The sequence below is a fragment of the Vigna radiata genome, chromosome 8 (assembly GCF_000741045.1).
Source record: "Vigna radiata var. radiata cultivar VC1973A chromosome 8, Vradiata_ver6, whole genome shotgun sequence".
NCBI classification, from domain to species: Eukaryota; Viridiplantae; Streptophyta; class Magnoliopsida; order Fabales; family Fabaceae; genus Vigna; species Vigna radiata.
In genome coordinates, this window is record NC_028358.1 from 19538605 (window position 1) to 19554587 (window position 15983).

At 32.0% G+C, this 15983-nt stretch overlaps 1 protein-coding gene across 12 annotated transcripts; it reads left to right on the top strand.

The window, feature by feature from the left end:
• The first annotated feature begins 5017 nt into the window (after window positions 1-5017).
• On the top strand, window positions 5018-14613 carry LOC106772684 (protein ROOT PRIMORDIUM DEFECTIVE 1-like). Of its 12 annotated transcripts, none has more exons than XR_002669038.1 (4): window positions 5018-5710; window positions 10541-10802; window positions 12363-12474; window positions 12608-12900. XR_002669038.1 is itself a non-coding variant. In XM_022784593.1 (4 exons), exons 1-3 carry the CDS (start codon window positions 5103-5105, stop codon window positions 12378-12380), a joined length of 888 nt encoding a protein of 295 aa, XP_022640314.1. In that variant the 5' UTR covers window positions 5018-5102; the 3' UTR covers window positions 12381-12395; window positions 12608-12900. The 12 variants fall into 12 exon arrangements, 6 of the variants coding, with proteins under 6 accessions (XP_022640314.1, XP_022640315.1, XP_022640310.1 ...); XR_002669037.1 differs by having other exon boundaries at window positions 12363-12461; XM_022784593.1 differs by having other exon boundaries at window positions 12363-12395.
• The last annotated feature ends 1370 nt before the right edge of the window (window positions 14614-15983 follow it).

Here is a 15983-nt window from a genome sequence, read left to right on the forward strand (position 1 = left end):
AATATTTTATATTTTTTTTTATATAATAGAACCAATAGATAATGTAAGTTTATAAATAATAGAACTAATATTTTATATTTTCTTTTGGAAGAATATTTTATATTTTTAAAATATTTTATAAAAATATTTTTTTTTTGAAAAAATTTAAACCAATAGATAGCGCTTATTTAAATAAGCGCTATCTATTGGTGTCTGACTATAGATAGCACTTATTTAAATAAGCGCTATCTATAGTCAGACACCAATAGATAGCGCTTTTTTAAATAAGCGCTATCTATTGTCAGACACCAATAGATAGCGCTTTTTTTAGAAGCGCTATCTATTAATAGATAGCGCGGACATAGATAGCGCTTATGATAAAAAAAAGCGCTATCTATTCACTTTTTTGTAGTAGTGTATGGAAGAGAAATATCAGCAACTGATAGAGACATTCAGAGAACTGCATGCTGAAGCAATGTGACTGGAATACAAGGTTAATCGACTTAACTCTGAAAGAAGAGATTATGAATATAGAATTAATAACCTTGTTGCTGATAATGAGAAATTAGAAAAAGAGTTAAATGAAGCTTTGTTATATGCTAAGAATGTTGAAATTAAAATTGTTACAGTAGAAAAAGCTTGTGAAAATTGTCTTGCTCATATTGAAAAGATAAGTTACTTGACTAGTACACTAGCTAAGTTTACTCAGGGTAGAGACAATTTAGATACTGTTTTAAAATCATTTGGCAGAACAATTAATAGACAAGGAATTGGTTACAAAGCTCAATCTAACAGAACCAATGCTAGGAAATTTACTGATTTAAGTAAACTTGCTAGAAATGCATGTTTCTATTGTAACTGTGTTGGTCATACTATTAGAAATTGCTATTACAGAAATGTTGTTGTTCCTAAAGGATTATATGTGTGGATACCAAAGGAACAAGTAAAAAGGATTAACAATCATGGACCCAAAGTAAAATGGGTACCAGCAACCAAAACTTAGTTGTTTTGTAGGATACATAGTTGATGCAGATTGATCTCAAGGATGAATCAATTATGGAATACATAAAAAATCTTGAGTATCTACAATTGGTAAAACTTTATCTATCTACTGCATCATGCTTATATTGATTGGTTGTTGTTGTATGATCGTTTGTGTTGTATGCTTAATTGTTTGACTGATTGAAACTGTTTTGAAAATGTTTTTCATGAGTCTCAGTCGACTATGTTAATAATTCATTCGATTAGTTGTTGTACACCCTGTCAACTGAAATCCTTAGGTATTGGCTGACTGTAGTTTTGATGACTGTGTCTGAAATTTAAAATTTTAATTTGGTGCGAAAATGAAATTTGAGGTTTCCCTCCAAAATTCTAATATACATATTTCATCAAATTCTCAAGTATCAGAGGAACTGCATCATAACTAACTTCTCTGAAACGTTCCAAACATTTTTTTCTTCCATCTCTATACTCAAATGGATTCAGGCTCTACACAAAAGAAACGTGTAAAGACACTAGGACAGAAGCGTTCTAGACGGGTTCCTGAACTAAGCGGATGGATCAGTGATGACGACATACAAACCTAGTTTCTACACTACTAGAAAATGAGAAGTCTGATACCTCACAGATTCTTGAAAGTGAAGTTCTTTAGAGATGAAGGTTTCGAGTTTCAAAGATGGATTAAACGTCAAGGGTTAAGAAAATTTGTGGAAATGTCTGATCCTTGGTATCCTGATCTTGTCAAAGTTTTCTACTGCAATCTAAAGGTTGAGGATGGTATACTGTGCTCCAAAGTTAAGGGAATCAATGTCAAAATAACTGAAGATGTTTGGATGAACCTAGCAGGTTTAAAGCTTGAAGGTGAAAATTGTCACCTAGGAATTGAAGGATTCCATAAGTTTATTGTGTATTTGAATACTCTAAGAAACCCTGATGGTGTCAAAGACTATTCCAGTTATAAAACAGGTGGAATGAAGATAGATGATCGACTTGTTATTCTCGTTATCTCATGGATTCTGATGCCAATAAGAGGAAATCATGCACAGGCTACTACTGAGGATTTGCTTCTGCTAACAGCATTGAAGGAAAACATACAAGTTAACTGTCATGTTGCCATATCCGGCAACATGATAAAAGTTACCAAGCTAGAATCTGCTAAGCTGCCATATTGTGCTTTCATATCAAAAGTCCTTGTTTACTATGGAATATATTGTATCGGTGAATCAAGTGTTGAACGTACCGTTGAGCGGTGTACTTATGGGCCTGGGCCAAAATTCTGTTATTTTTCTGAGTTATAAATAGACCCCAGACGAACTTTAGGGTTATCTTTTGGCAGAGAAAGACGACAGAACACTTTCTTCACTCCTTGGAGGCAAATTTTGGATGCGAAAGCTCCAATCTTTCAATTCTAGTGATAGAAGTAGCTCCACTGATCACAACAAAGTGCTCCTCAAAGACAGAATTACATAGCGGATTATGAAAGGATGAATAAAGTTCGGATGCATATCAGGTGTTCGATGGAATGTTTGAACATGATTTGATATGGTATGGTGTGAAGTTCTAACTCAGAAAGCTTTCCGAAAGGGAAAGGAGCTAGAGGGAGAGCTAGCTAAAAAAGCTCAAGGTCTTGAACTTGAGAGAATGGCTGGGAATTTTAGCAGCATTTCATTTCTAACTCAAGTTGCCATTACAAAGGATTTGGCTTCTCTTTTATAGATGAAGAGAACCTATGAGCCGTGTAGTGCAAGCCATACAATGAACTTATTACAAATATGCTGGAAAAGAAGTGTGCAATGGAAGTTTTCCATTTTGCACGTGGAAGGTATGGATCACAAGGTAAAAGTATTTAGATTTAGGAGAATCTTTCTAAGACTTTAGATAAGGAAAAAGTTTTGGAAATATTTATTCTACTTCCCTTTCTTTAGTCTTATTTGAAGTTGATACTTCTTTGGATGGGAAAACCCTAAAGGGGTTGCCATCATCTAGGGTTATTTCTTTCATATTTTCAATTCAATTCATATAGTTTCACCATGACAATGGTGAGCTAAACCCTTTGTTGTTGGGGAACGATGTAATCCTTTTGAAACTCTCTTATATCGAAGTTCTTATTTTATTCATATACTTTCGTCATCAATAGTTTAAGTTTTCTTCTCTATACTTTATGCTTGCATTGTTTAACTCATTCAATGTCATGATCATTGATTTTGTAGATACGGACACATACGGGAAAATCTAGACATGAGGAGAATTCTCTTGATTATGAAATATTACCTAGACATAGGAATAGGACGGTCAATTGCTTTAAGCTTCTGTGCACTGAAATGCATGACTAATTACTAAGGAGACTAGACATAGTAAACTAGTAATTGGGAGTAGGCTCTCTTCGTCGAGACATCGAGTTTAGAGTAATTTAGAAAGTTGCATGAACATTGATAACAAAGTTGAATTTAATATGACTAGTAGATATAGGAGAGTGGATTAGGATGAAACCGTAAACCCCAACAACACCACTCATCCATACTATTTATCTGTCAATTGATCAAACTTTTGTATTTACATGTTTATTTTAATTTTTGCATTATAAACTCTAAATTCATTATTTGTCAAGTCTTAAGGAATCAATTCACACAAACAATTAGGTCTAAGAGTCCATTGGAAAACAATATTCGAACTTACCGTTTCTTTATCAAATTCTTAAAACTAACCCACATCATTAAGATGGTTTTAAGAATCAAACCCGTTCCATAAATGGGCAAGTTGGCAGAGTGGGGGATTAGCCCTCCAGTTCTTTGGAAACTCCTGTGTGCAGAAAGAAAGGTAAAATTGAGGGAATCAAGGCAATGGAAAAATTAAAACATCCACAAAATAACGACCAAACAAAATCAAGTCATGGGAATTGCTGTGGGAATCACAATTGTGGAAATCATCAGAGACAAGAAAATGTAGTGATTGATGCTAGATGATAGTTTCACGGTGCAGCGACAAAGGCACCAGCCCTAGTGGCGGCAGATCAACGACAGAGTCGGAAGACGCAAGAACTCCCACGTCAGAAGATTCTAAGGACGATATGAAGACGACATATTTCAAATTAATGGGTTGAAATCTTTTTGGCAGGCTGATACCCATTTTATTATTCTTAAATTAAACCATTCCATTCATAACAATTTAAAATAAAAAATATTTTTAACTTTAAATGAATTTTTAATATAAACTCAACTACAAATTACCTAAATTAGTTAAAACTAATTAATATTTTTTTCCCTGTAGAGTAAAATAAATAGAGTAGGACCTTAATTAACTACTTCAATTATCTATGTACTGTATTTTATTTTTACTTGTTTAATTGTTTTGTTTTGTTTTTTTTTTTTTCTAACACAAACATAACAAATAAAGACACAGATGTGTACATATAGAATTTAGATTTTATTAATTTTGTTTTTGTGATAGCATGAGACAATTTTTTTTGTACATCATTTTAGGCTATGCTAAGTTTTAAGCTTAAAAGATAAAATATATATATATATATATATATATATATATATATATATATATATATAATATAAAACAATAAAAAGTCAACTATTATTATAAAATTATTAAAATAAAATAATATTATTAAATTTATACTAAAATAATTATATATTTTAAAAAAACAAAATTTTATTATATTCTAATTATATTTCAAAAACTGATAATTATTTTTATAACTTAATAAAATTAATTATAATTGTAAAAATAAATTATTTAGATTTATAATTTATTTTTTTAAATTACTGATTCAATATTAATTTATTTGTTTGTCATTATTAAAAAAAATTAAATTGAAGTAATTGTTTAACTCTATCCAAATTAGTTATTGACAGCTTAGCTTAATTGCATTAGTGCAAAATAGTACAGTATAATATAGTATAGTTTAAAAAAGAAAAAATAGATTAATTCAATTTAGATTTAGTTCAGTTGAATTTAAACAAATTAATTTTTCTTTTTTTGCTTAATATAGTTTTTAAGATTACAGTATACTAAAATTCATTTTGCCCACAGCCTGCTTAAACCACTTCTCCATACCACTCTTACATTGCTGGGAAGCTCTCACTTCTCTTTCAAAATACTTCTTTGCCGTCGCGATGCTCCGCCGCGCCATTCCTTTCTGCGCTTCAAGGAACGCGCGTTTCGGCCTTAGGCACAAATCCAGTGGCGGAAGAAGGCCGAAGAAGAAAACTTACCACAGAGTGGCCGAACTAGACAGAGTGATGGAACTGCGAAAGAAGCCATTGATGATTCTCCAACTCACCTCCCTCGTCCAATCTCAGCCTCACCGTTCCCCCCTCTTCCTCCGCGATCTCGAGAAGAACGTCGGCTTCGTTCGAAAATGGGCCTTCATGGCCCTCATCGAGAAACACCCCTCCGTCTTCCGCGTCGCAGGGACGCCCCCTTCCGTCTCCCTCACGGCCCGGGCCCGAACCCTAGCGCAGGAAGAGGCCCACGTCCGAGCCTCCATGGAACCCCTCTTGGTCACCAACCTACGGAAGCTGCTCATGCTCTGTGTCGATTGCAAGCTGCCGCTTCAAACGGTGGAGCTAGTTGGGCCTCAGTTGGGCCTTCCCTCCGATTTTAAGGACTGTTTGATTCCGAAGTACCCCCAGTTTTTCAGGGTTAGGCGCTCCCGTGGAAGGGATTGTCTTCTGTTGGAGGATTGGGATTCCACCTTGGCTGTCACTTCTAGAGAGACTAGGTACGTTTTTGGATGATAATCATCACATACATAGTGGAAGTTTTTTCATACGGACTCCTTAAATTATGAAAAAAAAGTTTATTTTCTTATTTCTTCCAAATTGATTTTACTGAAAACTAGGCCAAACAAACCAATGTAATAGTTACATGTCTTGGAATTTGTTAAATTATAGGTTTTATTTTTTCTTTTTACACATTGTACATGTTTTGATCTCAAATTGTCTCTGCCAATTAATTTGTTATTAGAAAAAGAGACCTGTAATTTATTACTAAGAGAGGAAAAGAGAGACAAGAAATAATATTGAGGAAAATGATAGACACAAAAAGTATTGGTTTATAAAGAACTCAACTCTTAAGAAGAAAGTTAATTTGGTTTTTGACTTTGGTGTTTGTTGTGTCCATTCATCCTTCACAAGTATGTTAGAATTTGGGTTTAGACTTAACTTAATACTATAAAACTAACTCGTTAGATGAGATTTGTATCCCCTTATAGATGCTATTTTAGTCTATCACTAGGAAAAACAGACTTATATGATGGACTTTATGTAAGTTATATTAATCATATCATTGGTCAATAAGGGATCTCAAGGTATCCTTTTATTCTGAGGGCTAGCTATGTCAGTAAATTGGACTACATATTTGCAAATGTTCTTCTCATAACAACCCGACAATAAGAAACATAACAGGTCAACAATTATTATCGAGACGGACTCTCAAGTCATATTGAAGTTTAGTTTGCATTCTACTTATATACTTTATTCAAAGATATAATTACTGATGAATGAGAGATCTCAAACATAGTTCATGATTCTTAACTTTAGTACCCTTCCGCAAATATGATCTTCCATAACATTATGGAAATAAAAGTCTCTAATGATTACTTCTCGTAATATTAAGGATCGTAGTTTTATTTATAATGTATTGATTTTAAGGATAATAATTGTTTTTTTTTCGTGTAAGTTTCTATTTCTAGATACATGTTTGGATTTGTTAAACTCTTAAGAAATTGTCTTCATAGTTTTGGGTTAGAATTAGCTTATTTATGATAATTTAATTTTTTTGCAGCTTTAAAAAGCCTTTATAATTTAAAAAGGTGATTATTTCTCAGTGAAAAGGTGTTACCTTACAATGACATAAATAGTGAGACTTTGAACATAAATTCTTTTGGGTACAAAATGAGTTAATCTATACACGAATTAGGTTGGCACAGGAAGGAGTTGTGAACATGAAGGCAAATGGAGATAGGAGGAAGGTGAAGATTTCAAGAGATGGGAACTACCTTGGTCCATTTGCATTCAAAATGAATTTTCCTGCTGGATTTAGGCCAAATGTTGGTTACCTTGAGCAGCTTGAGAGGTGGCAGAAGTTGGAGTTCCCTTCTCCTTATTTGAATGCAAGGAGATTTGATTCTGCTGATCCAAAAGCTCGAAAACGATCTGTGGCAGTGATTCATGAGCTCCTGAGCTTGACCATGGAGAAGAGGATGACATCTGCACAGCTTGAGGCATTTCATGCAGAGTGTCTTTTGCCATCTCAATTACTGCTTTGCTTGATAAAGCATCAGGGGATATTTTACCTCACTAATAAAGGTGAACGGAGTACCGTGTTCCTCAAAGATGCATACATTGGTTCCAACTTGATAGATAAGTGTCCTTTGTTGCAATTTTATGATAAATTTATGGCACTCTGTGGAAGAGGAAATATTGATCTGAGTGAGAACATGAATTCCTTACCAACTGTTATTTAGAAGTTGAATTCGATTGATTCTTTAGTGATAAGGTGATTCTGCATCTGTTCCTAGTTGGTAAAGGGTAAGGAAATATAACTGGAAAAGTAAGCAGCATAAAGGATATCATTCCTTACTTTAAAGGAAAACCACGTAATTACAATCTCCTGATAGCATTAGGAATATTAGCTACGGCTAGAAAGGCTGTGATCAAAAGTGAAAGTTGACTTTGTCAAATTAGAATATTTTCATTGTCCCTTGTGGTCAGAGGTTGAAGTTGTTCAGAAAAGTCTTATCGTTTAAAATTCTGATGCTCATAGTTCGGCAAATATGTATGCCCACAGACAATTTGATCATTGCTCTTAAGGCCTTTTAAGCGTGGTGATAAAGATGATATTTAGGAGTTCATCAAAAGAAGAGGCTATGCATGAAAGTATTTACAACATCATTATGCATCTGATGCTTTAGTGTAAATATGCTGCCTTAATCTGAAGATTTTGGCACTCCTTTGATGCATTTGTGGCTGAGCAGTTAAAGAGCTATAATCGCTTGAAGACACCAGAGATTGTTCTAAATACTGTCTCACATGTGTATCATACTCGGGCGTTAGTTCTGCTGTGAGAGTTGTTAGTTGTTCTCGAGGTAATATTCCCTCACTCCATATGTTCATATATTATTATCCTCAAGACATAAATTGAAGCTCCCGTTTGCATCAAATGGTTAAATCTTTGTAGAATGGATTTATGATGGCATTTTTCTCTATTGATTAGGAATTTAGTATGATCTCAAATTTTATTCACTTCCAGAACAAGGGTCTGAATGGACAAACTTCTCTATAAATACTTTTAGAAAAGAAACATCTGAAAAAATTGAAACTAATATAGTAAGTTAATGTTAGTTTATGCATAAGTTTAAGTAAGCTAACTGTATAAATGTGTGAGCAACCGTATTTGCATTATTACGATGAACTTGGTAGAAAATCTTGGATTGTAATAGGTTAGCTGTGATATTGCTCTCAACTTGAAAGCCTAGTGGGAAAGTGTTAGGAAGTTAAAGGTATACGTGAGAAAGAATAAAAGGGGAGAAAATTAGAGGCAGGAAAGGTGGTTAGTTTGTTAGTAGAGAGAGAGAGAGTATAAATAAGAAACGGAATAGAGGGAGAGGGGGTTATGAGATATTTTTCCTTTTGGGTAGAGACTGGAGATCTTTTCTAGTGAAGGAAGGGAGGCTTCCTTGGGTACACTTACTAGTATTTCTTCTTCCATACATTACAGAATTAATAAAATACATACACATACATTTATCTTCTTCTGTTCTGAGTGCTGTGTGAGAAGAGAGTTATCTGTTTTGGTTCCCTGCATAAAGGAACCTAACAGAAGGCAAACCAAACAGGTTTCATAAAGCAATGAGTTGATACTCAAAATGAAAATTGCATATCACTTTATTATTTAAATTTTCTTATTCTTAATTAAAATTTGAGATTTCACTGAACAGAAATGTCAAACGATAGGATCCAAACTCTTGTTTTGTGTGTGTTTGTTTTAAGCTTGTTAAAAATATTTTTCGAAGTAGTTTATTAAAAACCTCTTTTCTTCCTTTAATCATGTTTTTTCTACACTGACTTGTAGATTTAATGATTGGTTACATGCTTAATGGACATAATTACCTGTCTAATATTATAGCACTATGTTGATAAACCCACCTTTTTGTGAAAACTGACTTCGGTTAAGAATAGGTAAAGATAAAGTTTTCTGCAAGCACTTATATGTTAGAACTGCTGCAGCGGAATTGTTAGCGTGGAATAACAAACCAAGAGGGAGGGGGGGGGGGGGAATTGGTTATTTATCTTTTTCGTGCCTTTTAATTATTTTTCTCAATTTCACTTACTAGGCAGATAATTAAACTAAAATATTAAGAGTAAGGAAGAGAGAAAAATTGCACAGATGATTTTATCTTAGTTCAGATCACAAAGATCCTACGTCCAGTTGCTTATCTCAAAAACAAGATAAACCTTTTTCATTAATCACAAAACAATTACAAATAATAGTCACGCAGAAAATTAATTTGCAAGAGTTTAGAAAACCACCTCTCTTGATACCACAAGAGATGAACTTACACCTCCTTTGATTATTCACAAAGGATGACAACCTCCTTCGAATACTTCACAAAAGATGAAACTCTTCCAATCACCTCCTTAGACGCACCAAGGATGAACCAGCTATTTCTCTGTCACCGCAGTAGCACTTCGCAGCTTTGCAGACAAGAGTTTCTTTAGCTTCAGCAACGACACACTGTTCTCAATGATTTCAGATGTTTAGAGCGCAAGGGAAGAGTTGATTCTGGTAGAAACAATGAGGCAATTTATAGACTCAAGCCAGTGCTCTTCCATTTTTCGAAACTGGCCAGTTTAACGCATTTAATCGATTAATATTAGTGTTAATCAATTAAAATGAATTAATCGATTATTCCAGAGCCATTTGGGTTTGCAGTGCCAACCTCATTTTAATCGATTAAAACTTGGTTTAATCGATTAAAACAGCTTGTGTTCGATTCTAAACAATAAATAATCACATTTGGAGTACATGAATCAAATCCTATTACATATCTAAGCAACAAGACATCAACTATGATTATTACAAAAGCTTTCAACAATGATGGATCTTCAAATAATCTTCTTGGATCTTGTATTGTGCAAATTTGTACATCATCAAAACTCCATATTTAATTTTTTGCTAACATTATATAGGAAAACAAGTGTTCATAAAAACCTATTTGTTTAACCTTACTTTTAATACACAAATTTGTTGATTAAACTTTTGATCACATTCTTAATGGATATTATTGTCTATTGAACATATGATTACATCGTGGCTAGAGCTGTCATTTTTTTTCTTTAGCCCTGAGGCCAGCCTTGGCCCTTTAAATAATAAGCCCACTTTTTTTTGACCCACGTATGAGGGGGCTTTTCTAAAGCCCCTACCCTCTGTAACCCCCTGAAATGGGTTGGAATTGAATTGGGGCCGGGTTAGCCCCCTAGCCCCATTGTTTTATGCTACATTTTCATTTTTTTTGAAACAAACACCGTCTATGAGCAACTGTCTACAGCTCAGGGTCGCGGCATCAACCTCAAATTTCCAGAACTGCAAAACTCATTTTGACCCTTCTCTCAATCATTCTTGCTTGTCAATTTCATACCCATTTTGGAGGTACCCACTTCGTTTCTCACCCACTTCATGTTTATTTGTCTCTCAATGTTTATTTGTCAATTATTCATTCTTTTGGATGTGTCTCATGTCACGGGGCAATCAAGCATGGGATTCTCATTCCTCTTTTCCGTGCGTGCTTTGTGAGGGAGGAACTAATTCAGGTATGAGGAGCTAAACCCTTTCTGGATCAAATTTATTGGTTGTATGAGTATTAAGTGATGCTGTGTGATAGATATATTTCTGGTTGAAATTTTTGAATGCTAAAATGTGATTACCTTGCTGTTTATATGTTGGTGTAATGAAAAATTGAATTCAATATTGTGAACTAGGACACGATTAGACATTTTAGTATGATGGGTGAATCAAATTGTGTTATTAAGTCATATGTTTGGGTTGGTTTCGTTTCGGATGCTATTGTTAGTAATATGAGAATTTTAATTATATTGAAATGTTTTAATAGAGTATTCTTAATTATATGAATTCTTTTGGGCTCAATTGTTTAACATCTGAATTATAAGAATAGTGGGTGGCTGTTTTTTCTAGAAGAGGGAGTCTCTAGACTAGGCTCTCTGTTTTTTCCTTATTTCATAACATCTGAAATAGAACTTCTTCCAATGAAGGATAACAGTCGAATATTCAAGATGGATCATTTATCAAAATAGTTTGTTATTGTTGTGGTAAACTTTTATATTTGCTTCTGTGAAAGTTTTACTTTCATCATACTTGGTCGTTGGTTTCTACTTTTCATCTTCACAATGGTTGAAATTTGAAGACTGTGTTAAGTTTGGGTCTGAGAATTATTCAGGATGTCTACTCATGTTTAAACTAATCACCTTTAAAATAGTTTCACTTGAAGGGTCTCATGAGATAGATTATACAACTTTAGAGACTACTTATTACTTTTTCTTAAGCTAAATAACATGATACTCCAAATGCCAAATGTGTAAGCTGTCATGAAACGCAGGCATAGTGGCTTTTATGGAATGCAATTGAGAATCATTGCACTCTAATAATTCGGTTTCTGAATTCTATGAAACAAGACTTACACTGATTGTTCTCTTGAAAACAGCATCTGTCATTTAGAATCAACCTATTGCCTTCACTAATACGATTAACTTCTTTTTATTTTGATGTTTTAAGAAAGTAAAATTATTTTACATACTAAACTTTTAAATCTGTATCATCTACTTATAAAACTAACTGATTATAATTTCTAATCTATTAGATATTTACTTTAATTTACTTTCTAATTATTAAATTTTTTATTTATTGTTTATAATTTTTGTAGAATGTTAGTCCTTTAGATTTCAATATGATTTGTAATGTCAGATTTCAATATGGTTTTTCGATTTGTTACATTTTATTGCGTGCATATTTAGTTATTTTAGAGAATTATGGACACCGGATTTGTGGAAGATGACCCTAAATTTTTATGCTGATGGGTAAGGGTGAAAGTGAGATTTTGGGTCACTTTTGGGTTATGTTTCGAACTGAAAAATGGTTTGATAAAAATGTCATGATAGAATTTGAATTGCCTAAGTTTTTAAAATGATTAATCCAGGGTGGGTATGCTTGAATCTTTATTATCCACCTTTTATCTGTGCTTAAATTTCCCTTTTTAAAATGATTGGGAATTTATCATGGAAAATACTAGAGTATTCTCTGTTATGCTGGATATATGTATGTCTATTAAGGGAATGAAGTCTTGTTGCGGTTTGCAGGAAACTAAGGAAATCTAAGGAAATCGGTAGAAGGTAGAAAGATTAATAAACATTCGGTTGTGAAGGCAGTATATGATGATCAATTTTGGACACTTTCACGTCAGGATATTTGGTCCATTATTTGCTTCTGTTATTAGTTTTATGTTTTAGCTTAGTCTCATTTATTCTCATTTATTGACTTGGATAGTGTTCTTGAAAGAGTTGATTTGATATACTAATATTCTGATGTTCTCTGTTTTATGCAGATGAAGAAGACAGTGATTGAACTCGGGGATATTTCACAATAATCAAGACAATTTTTTTATAATTAATTAGGAGGTGGTGTATAATGTAATGTCTTGTAGTATATTTGGTCTTCCACCTTTTTATGTTCTGTTGTTCCAAAATATCCATGTGATAATGGCCAGTACTTGTTGCTAGTTACAGAAGTATTAATTACTTGTTGCTAGTTGCAGAAGTATTAATTTAGTTTCTTTCTTGATAGTTGAAAGGCACTTGTGTTGATAGTATTGGTTATAACGTAAATTTTGAGATGAAATTGAGATGTTTAAATTATTAGATTAGTCTGAAAGATGCAACTTTTGTAAAATTGTAACGTAAATGTTGTAAAAAAGGAAAACCCATGAACCGGTCTTGACCTATAGGGTTGTAGGAGTTTTTAATTCTGTGGGCTTTTTTAATGAAGAGTTTTTTTTTAATGAAGAGTTTTTTTTTTTGTCTTGTAGACTTTTTTGGTCTCAATTCATATGAATGGGTGTTGTTTCCTACACTTTCCCAAGTGGGACTTGTATCTCTCCATTAATTTAATTTATTTCAAACATATTCTACACCTCTCCATTATTTTCTTTATTTTAAAAATACCTTACACCTCCTCACTATTCTTAACAATCTTTCTCTTTCTCTCTCTACATTATTGGAGCTTTCACGTTATTCATATTTAAATTTGTAACATACTACAAAATATAAATTTCAGAGGAAACTTCAATATTAGTACTTCTATCATTTCCAGTTTATAAAATTAAAAGTTAGATGCAAATACAAAATAATAAACATAATAATATTAATAGTAAATAATGATATATTATTATTATATACGAACTTTATAATGACGAAAGAACTAAATAAATTCTAAATCTTTAACAAATAACTTCTTTTTTTATATTTTAAGTATTTAATAATATTTTTATATTATTTATCTAATAAATTAAATATTTTATTCANGTTATTTGAGNCAAANATNTCGNTGAGTTNAAACNTAATATAATGTTAAAAATTATAGATATTATATGTAGAAAAAAAGATACATGTATATAAACATTTTGCTAGAAATTTAGAACAAAATTTTACCATTTATTAAGTAATTTGAAAAGAAAAATATATATTTAACAACGAAAATAACATTGAATCAAACTTATTTAAGAAAATATATCTAACTTCAAATTTGCTCCATTAATGTACAGAGAGAAAGAGAAAAATTGCTAAGGATAGTGGGGAGGTGTAGGATATTTTTGAAATAAAAGAAAATAGTGGGAAGATGTAGAATATTTTAAAAATAAATTAAATTAATGAAGAGGTACAGGTCCCACTTGAGGAGGTGTAGGGAACAACACCCCATATGAATTAGGGTCAAATCTCATTCAAGGAATTTATTTGACAGTTTTAATCGTTGCGACAAGAAACCTGCTCCCTGCCAAAACAGTTTGGTTCTTGCAAAATAAAATGGTTTTAGTTAAGATACAGTGTGGATGTATTTTTTTTTTTTTAACAATCACTTGTAGGAAAATCAAATAAGAAAAAAAACTTCTCTCAAAAACTGAAATTAATTTATATATTAATTTATAATTTTGCATAAACTAATACATAAACTAGTTGTAATGTAACAAAAACATTTATTTAAATTTCTCTATAGTTTTATTTAAATTTCAAATCTAATGTCACTCAATGGTCAGACTTAATTTAATTTAACGCAATGGTTGACTAGCCTCGGTGATGATATGATACAAATCTGTACTGACAAACTGTATGTATCACAGAAGCTGACAGAATCATTGGAGAACTCAAGAGTTGAGGATGGACGTCCATTGAAGCTTCAAACTCTGGGGAAGTTTAATTGATGTAAAGTTTAATTTGGCTTGTTTGATCTTGGTTTAATGAATTATCCTTAGAGATTTAATTCTCCCATTGTGAAGAAAAATAAAAAAAAAAGGAGAGGAAAAGAACAATGAAAAACGAAAATGAGATAAAAAGAATACCAAGAGACTTTTTTTGAATTTTTGAAAATAAATAAATGATTTTATGCTTATTTTTTTTAATACAATTTGGCTTATGTAAGTTTTGAAAACTAAAGCAAATATGGATTTAATCATGGACTTTAATCAAGTCCATAAATTCAATTGTAAAGGTTTAAGTTAAAACACAAAAAAACATAATACAAAATTTCAGGAAATTTGTCTCAACTTCTAACAAATCATGTGTTCATTTTGAAACTTAGAAAATGTCGAATTTAATGCAACTATAATCAGTCAAAAGTAATATTTACATAAAATATTTATGGCCAAAACAACAAACAAAGATGAAATAAAATAACATACAAAATTAAAATAAATAAATACAATGAATTTACTTTATTACTAATGAAATAAAATAGCTTAAGAATTGAGAATAAAACATAAAAACTAAAATCACTATATAATAAATATGTAAATATGTAAAAAAAATTGTGTTCTTATGTGTCACTCTTCGTACTTATGTGATACTTTTCACACTTGTATCACATTAGCTTTGCCTTTCCATGATTTGGTTGAACTTTACTATGTATAATTGGAATTGAATTGTTGGCACATGCTTCTTGATTATCTTGCAGTCGTTGATCAAAATCAGTAGTCCCAAACAACCTAGACTATAAACACTATTTTGCAACTAAATTGTAAATTTTAAAAATTACAATTCCAAGAAAATCAAAATAAAGAAAATTAACTATTATTTTGATGGGTAAGGATGTCTTTGTCTTACCATACTTCTATTTACTCTTCTAAAAATACTATGTTCGTACTCATTTTCCTCTTCCTTATTCATGACTCATCACTTTCCCACACTTATATTCAAAGAAAGAAAGAGATCTACTTGAAAAGAATTCTCTTTGCTTTAAAAGAACAATGGGGTCTAATAAACAGGCCACGTAAATGTTTTTGAATATTTTTTGCAATACTATAGATGGTCTAGGGGTAGTTATTTACTAGTTGAAAAATGGTTCTAAAAGTATTTTAATGAACATATTGTTAAAGACATACAAAGTTCGTACAAGTACAATTAGACTCGTCAATTTGGTCTCTCTTTACATGGTTTGGTCCTGACCTACGTTGGTTATGACCAGAAAAGCCCACAAGACTAAAAGAATCGCATAGAAAAATCTCGCAGAACCAAAATACCTACAAAAGCCTTGTGGACTAGGACTAATCCATGGGCCTTTTCTTAGAAAAAATATTCATTTTAATACAAAAAAAAGTAATTAATTCTCAATTTTTATCATGATATGATAAAAGAGTCTGATCCAATTATGCAGCATAACCCCTACACTACATTAGGATACACATTTTCATCAAATTTCAAGTTCATATAAAT

Coding starts and splice junctions, on each gene's coding strand:
- LOC106772684 (XM_022784589.1), top strand. CDS start 5,103: ATGCTCCGCCGCGCCATTCCTTTCTGCGCTTCAAGGAACGCGCGTTTC. Junction 5,711..6,909: donor GTCACTTCTAGAGAGACTAG/GTACGTTTTTGG, acceptor TACACGAATTAG/GTTGGCACAGGAAGGAGTTG. Junction 7,299..14,395: donor ATTTTACCTCACTAATAAAG/GTGAACGGAGTA, acceptor TATGTATCACAG/AAGCTGACAGAATCATTGGA.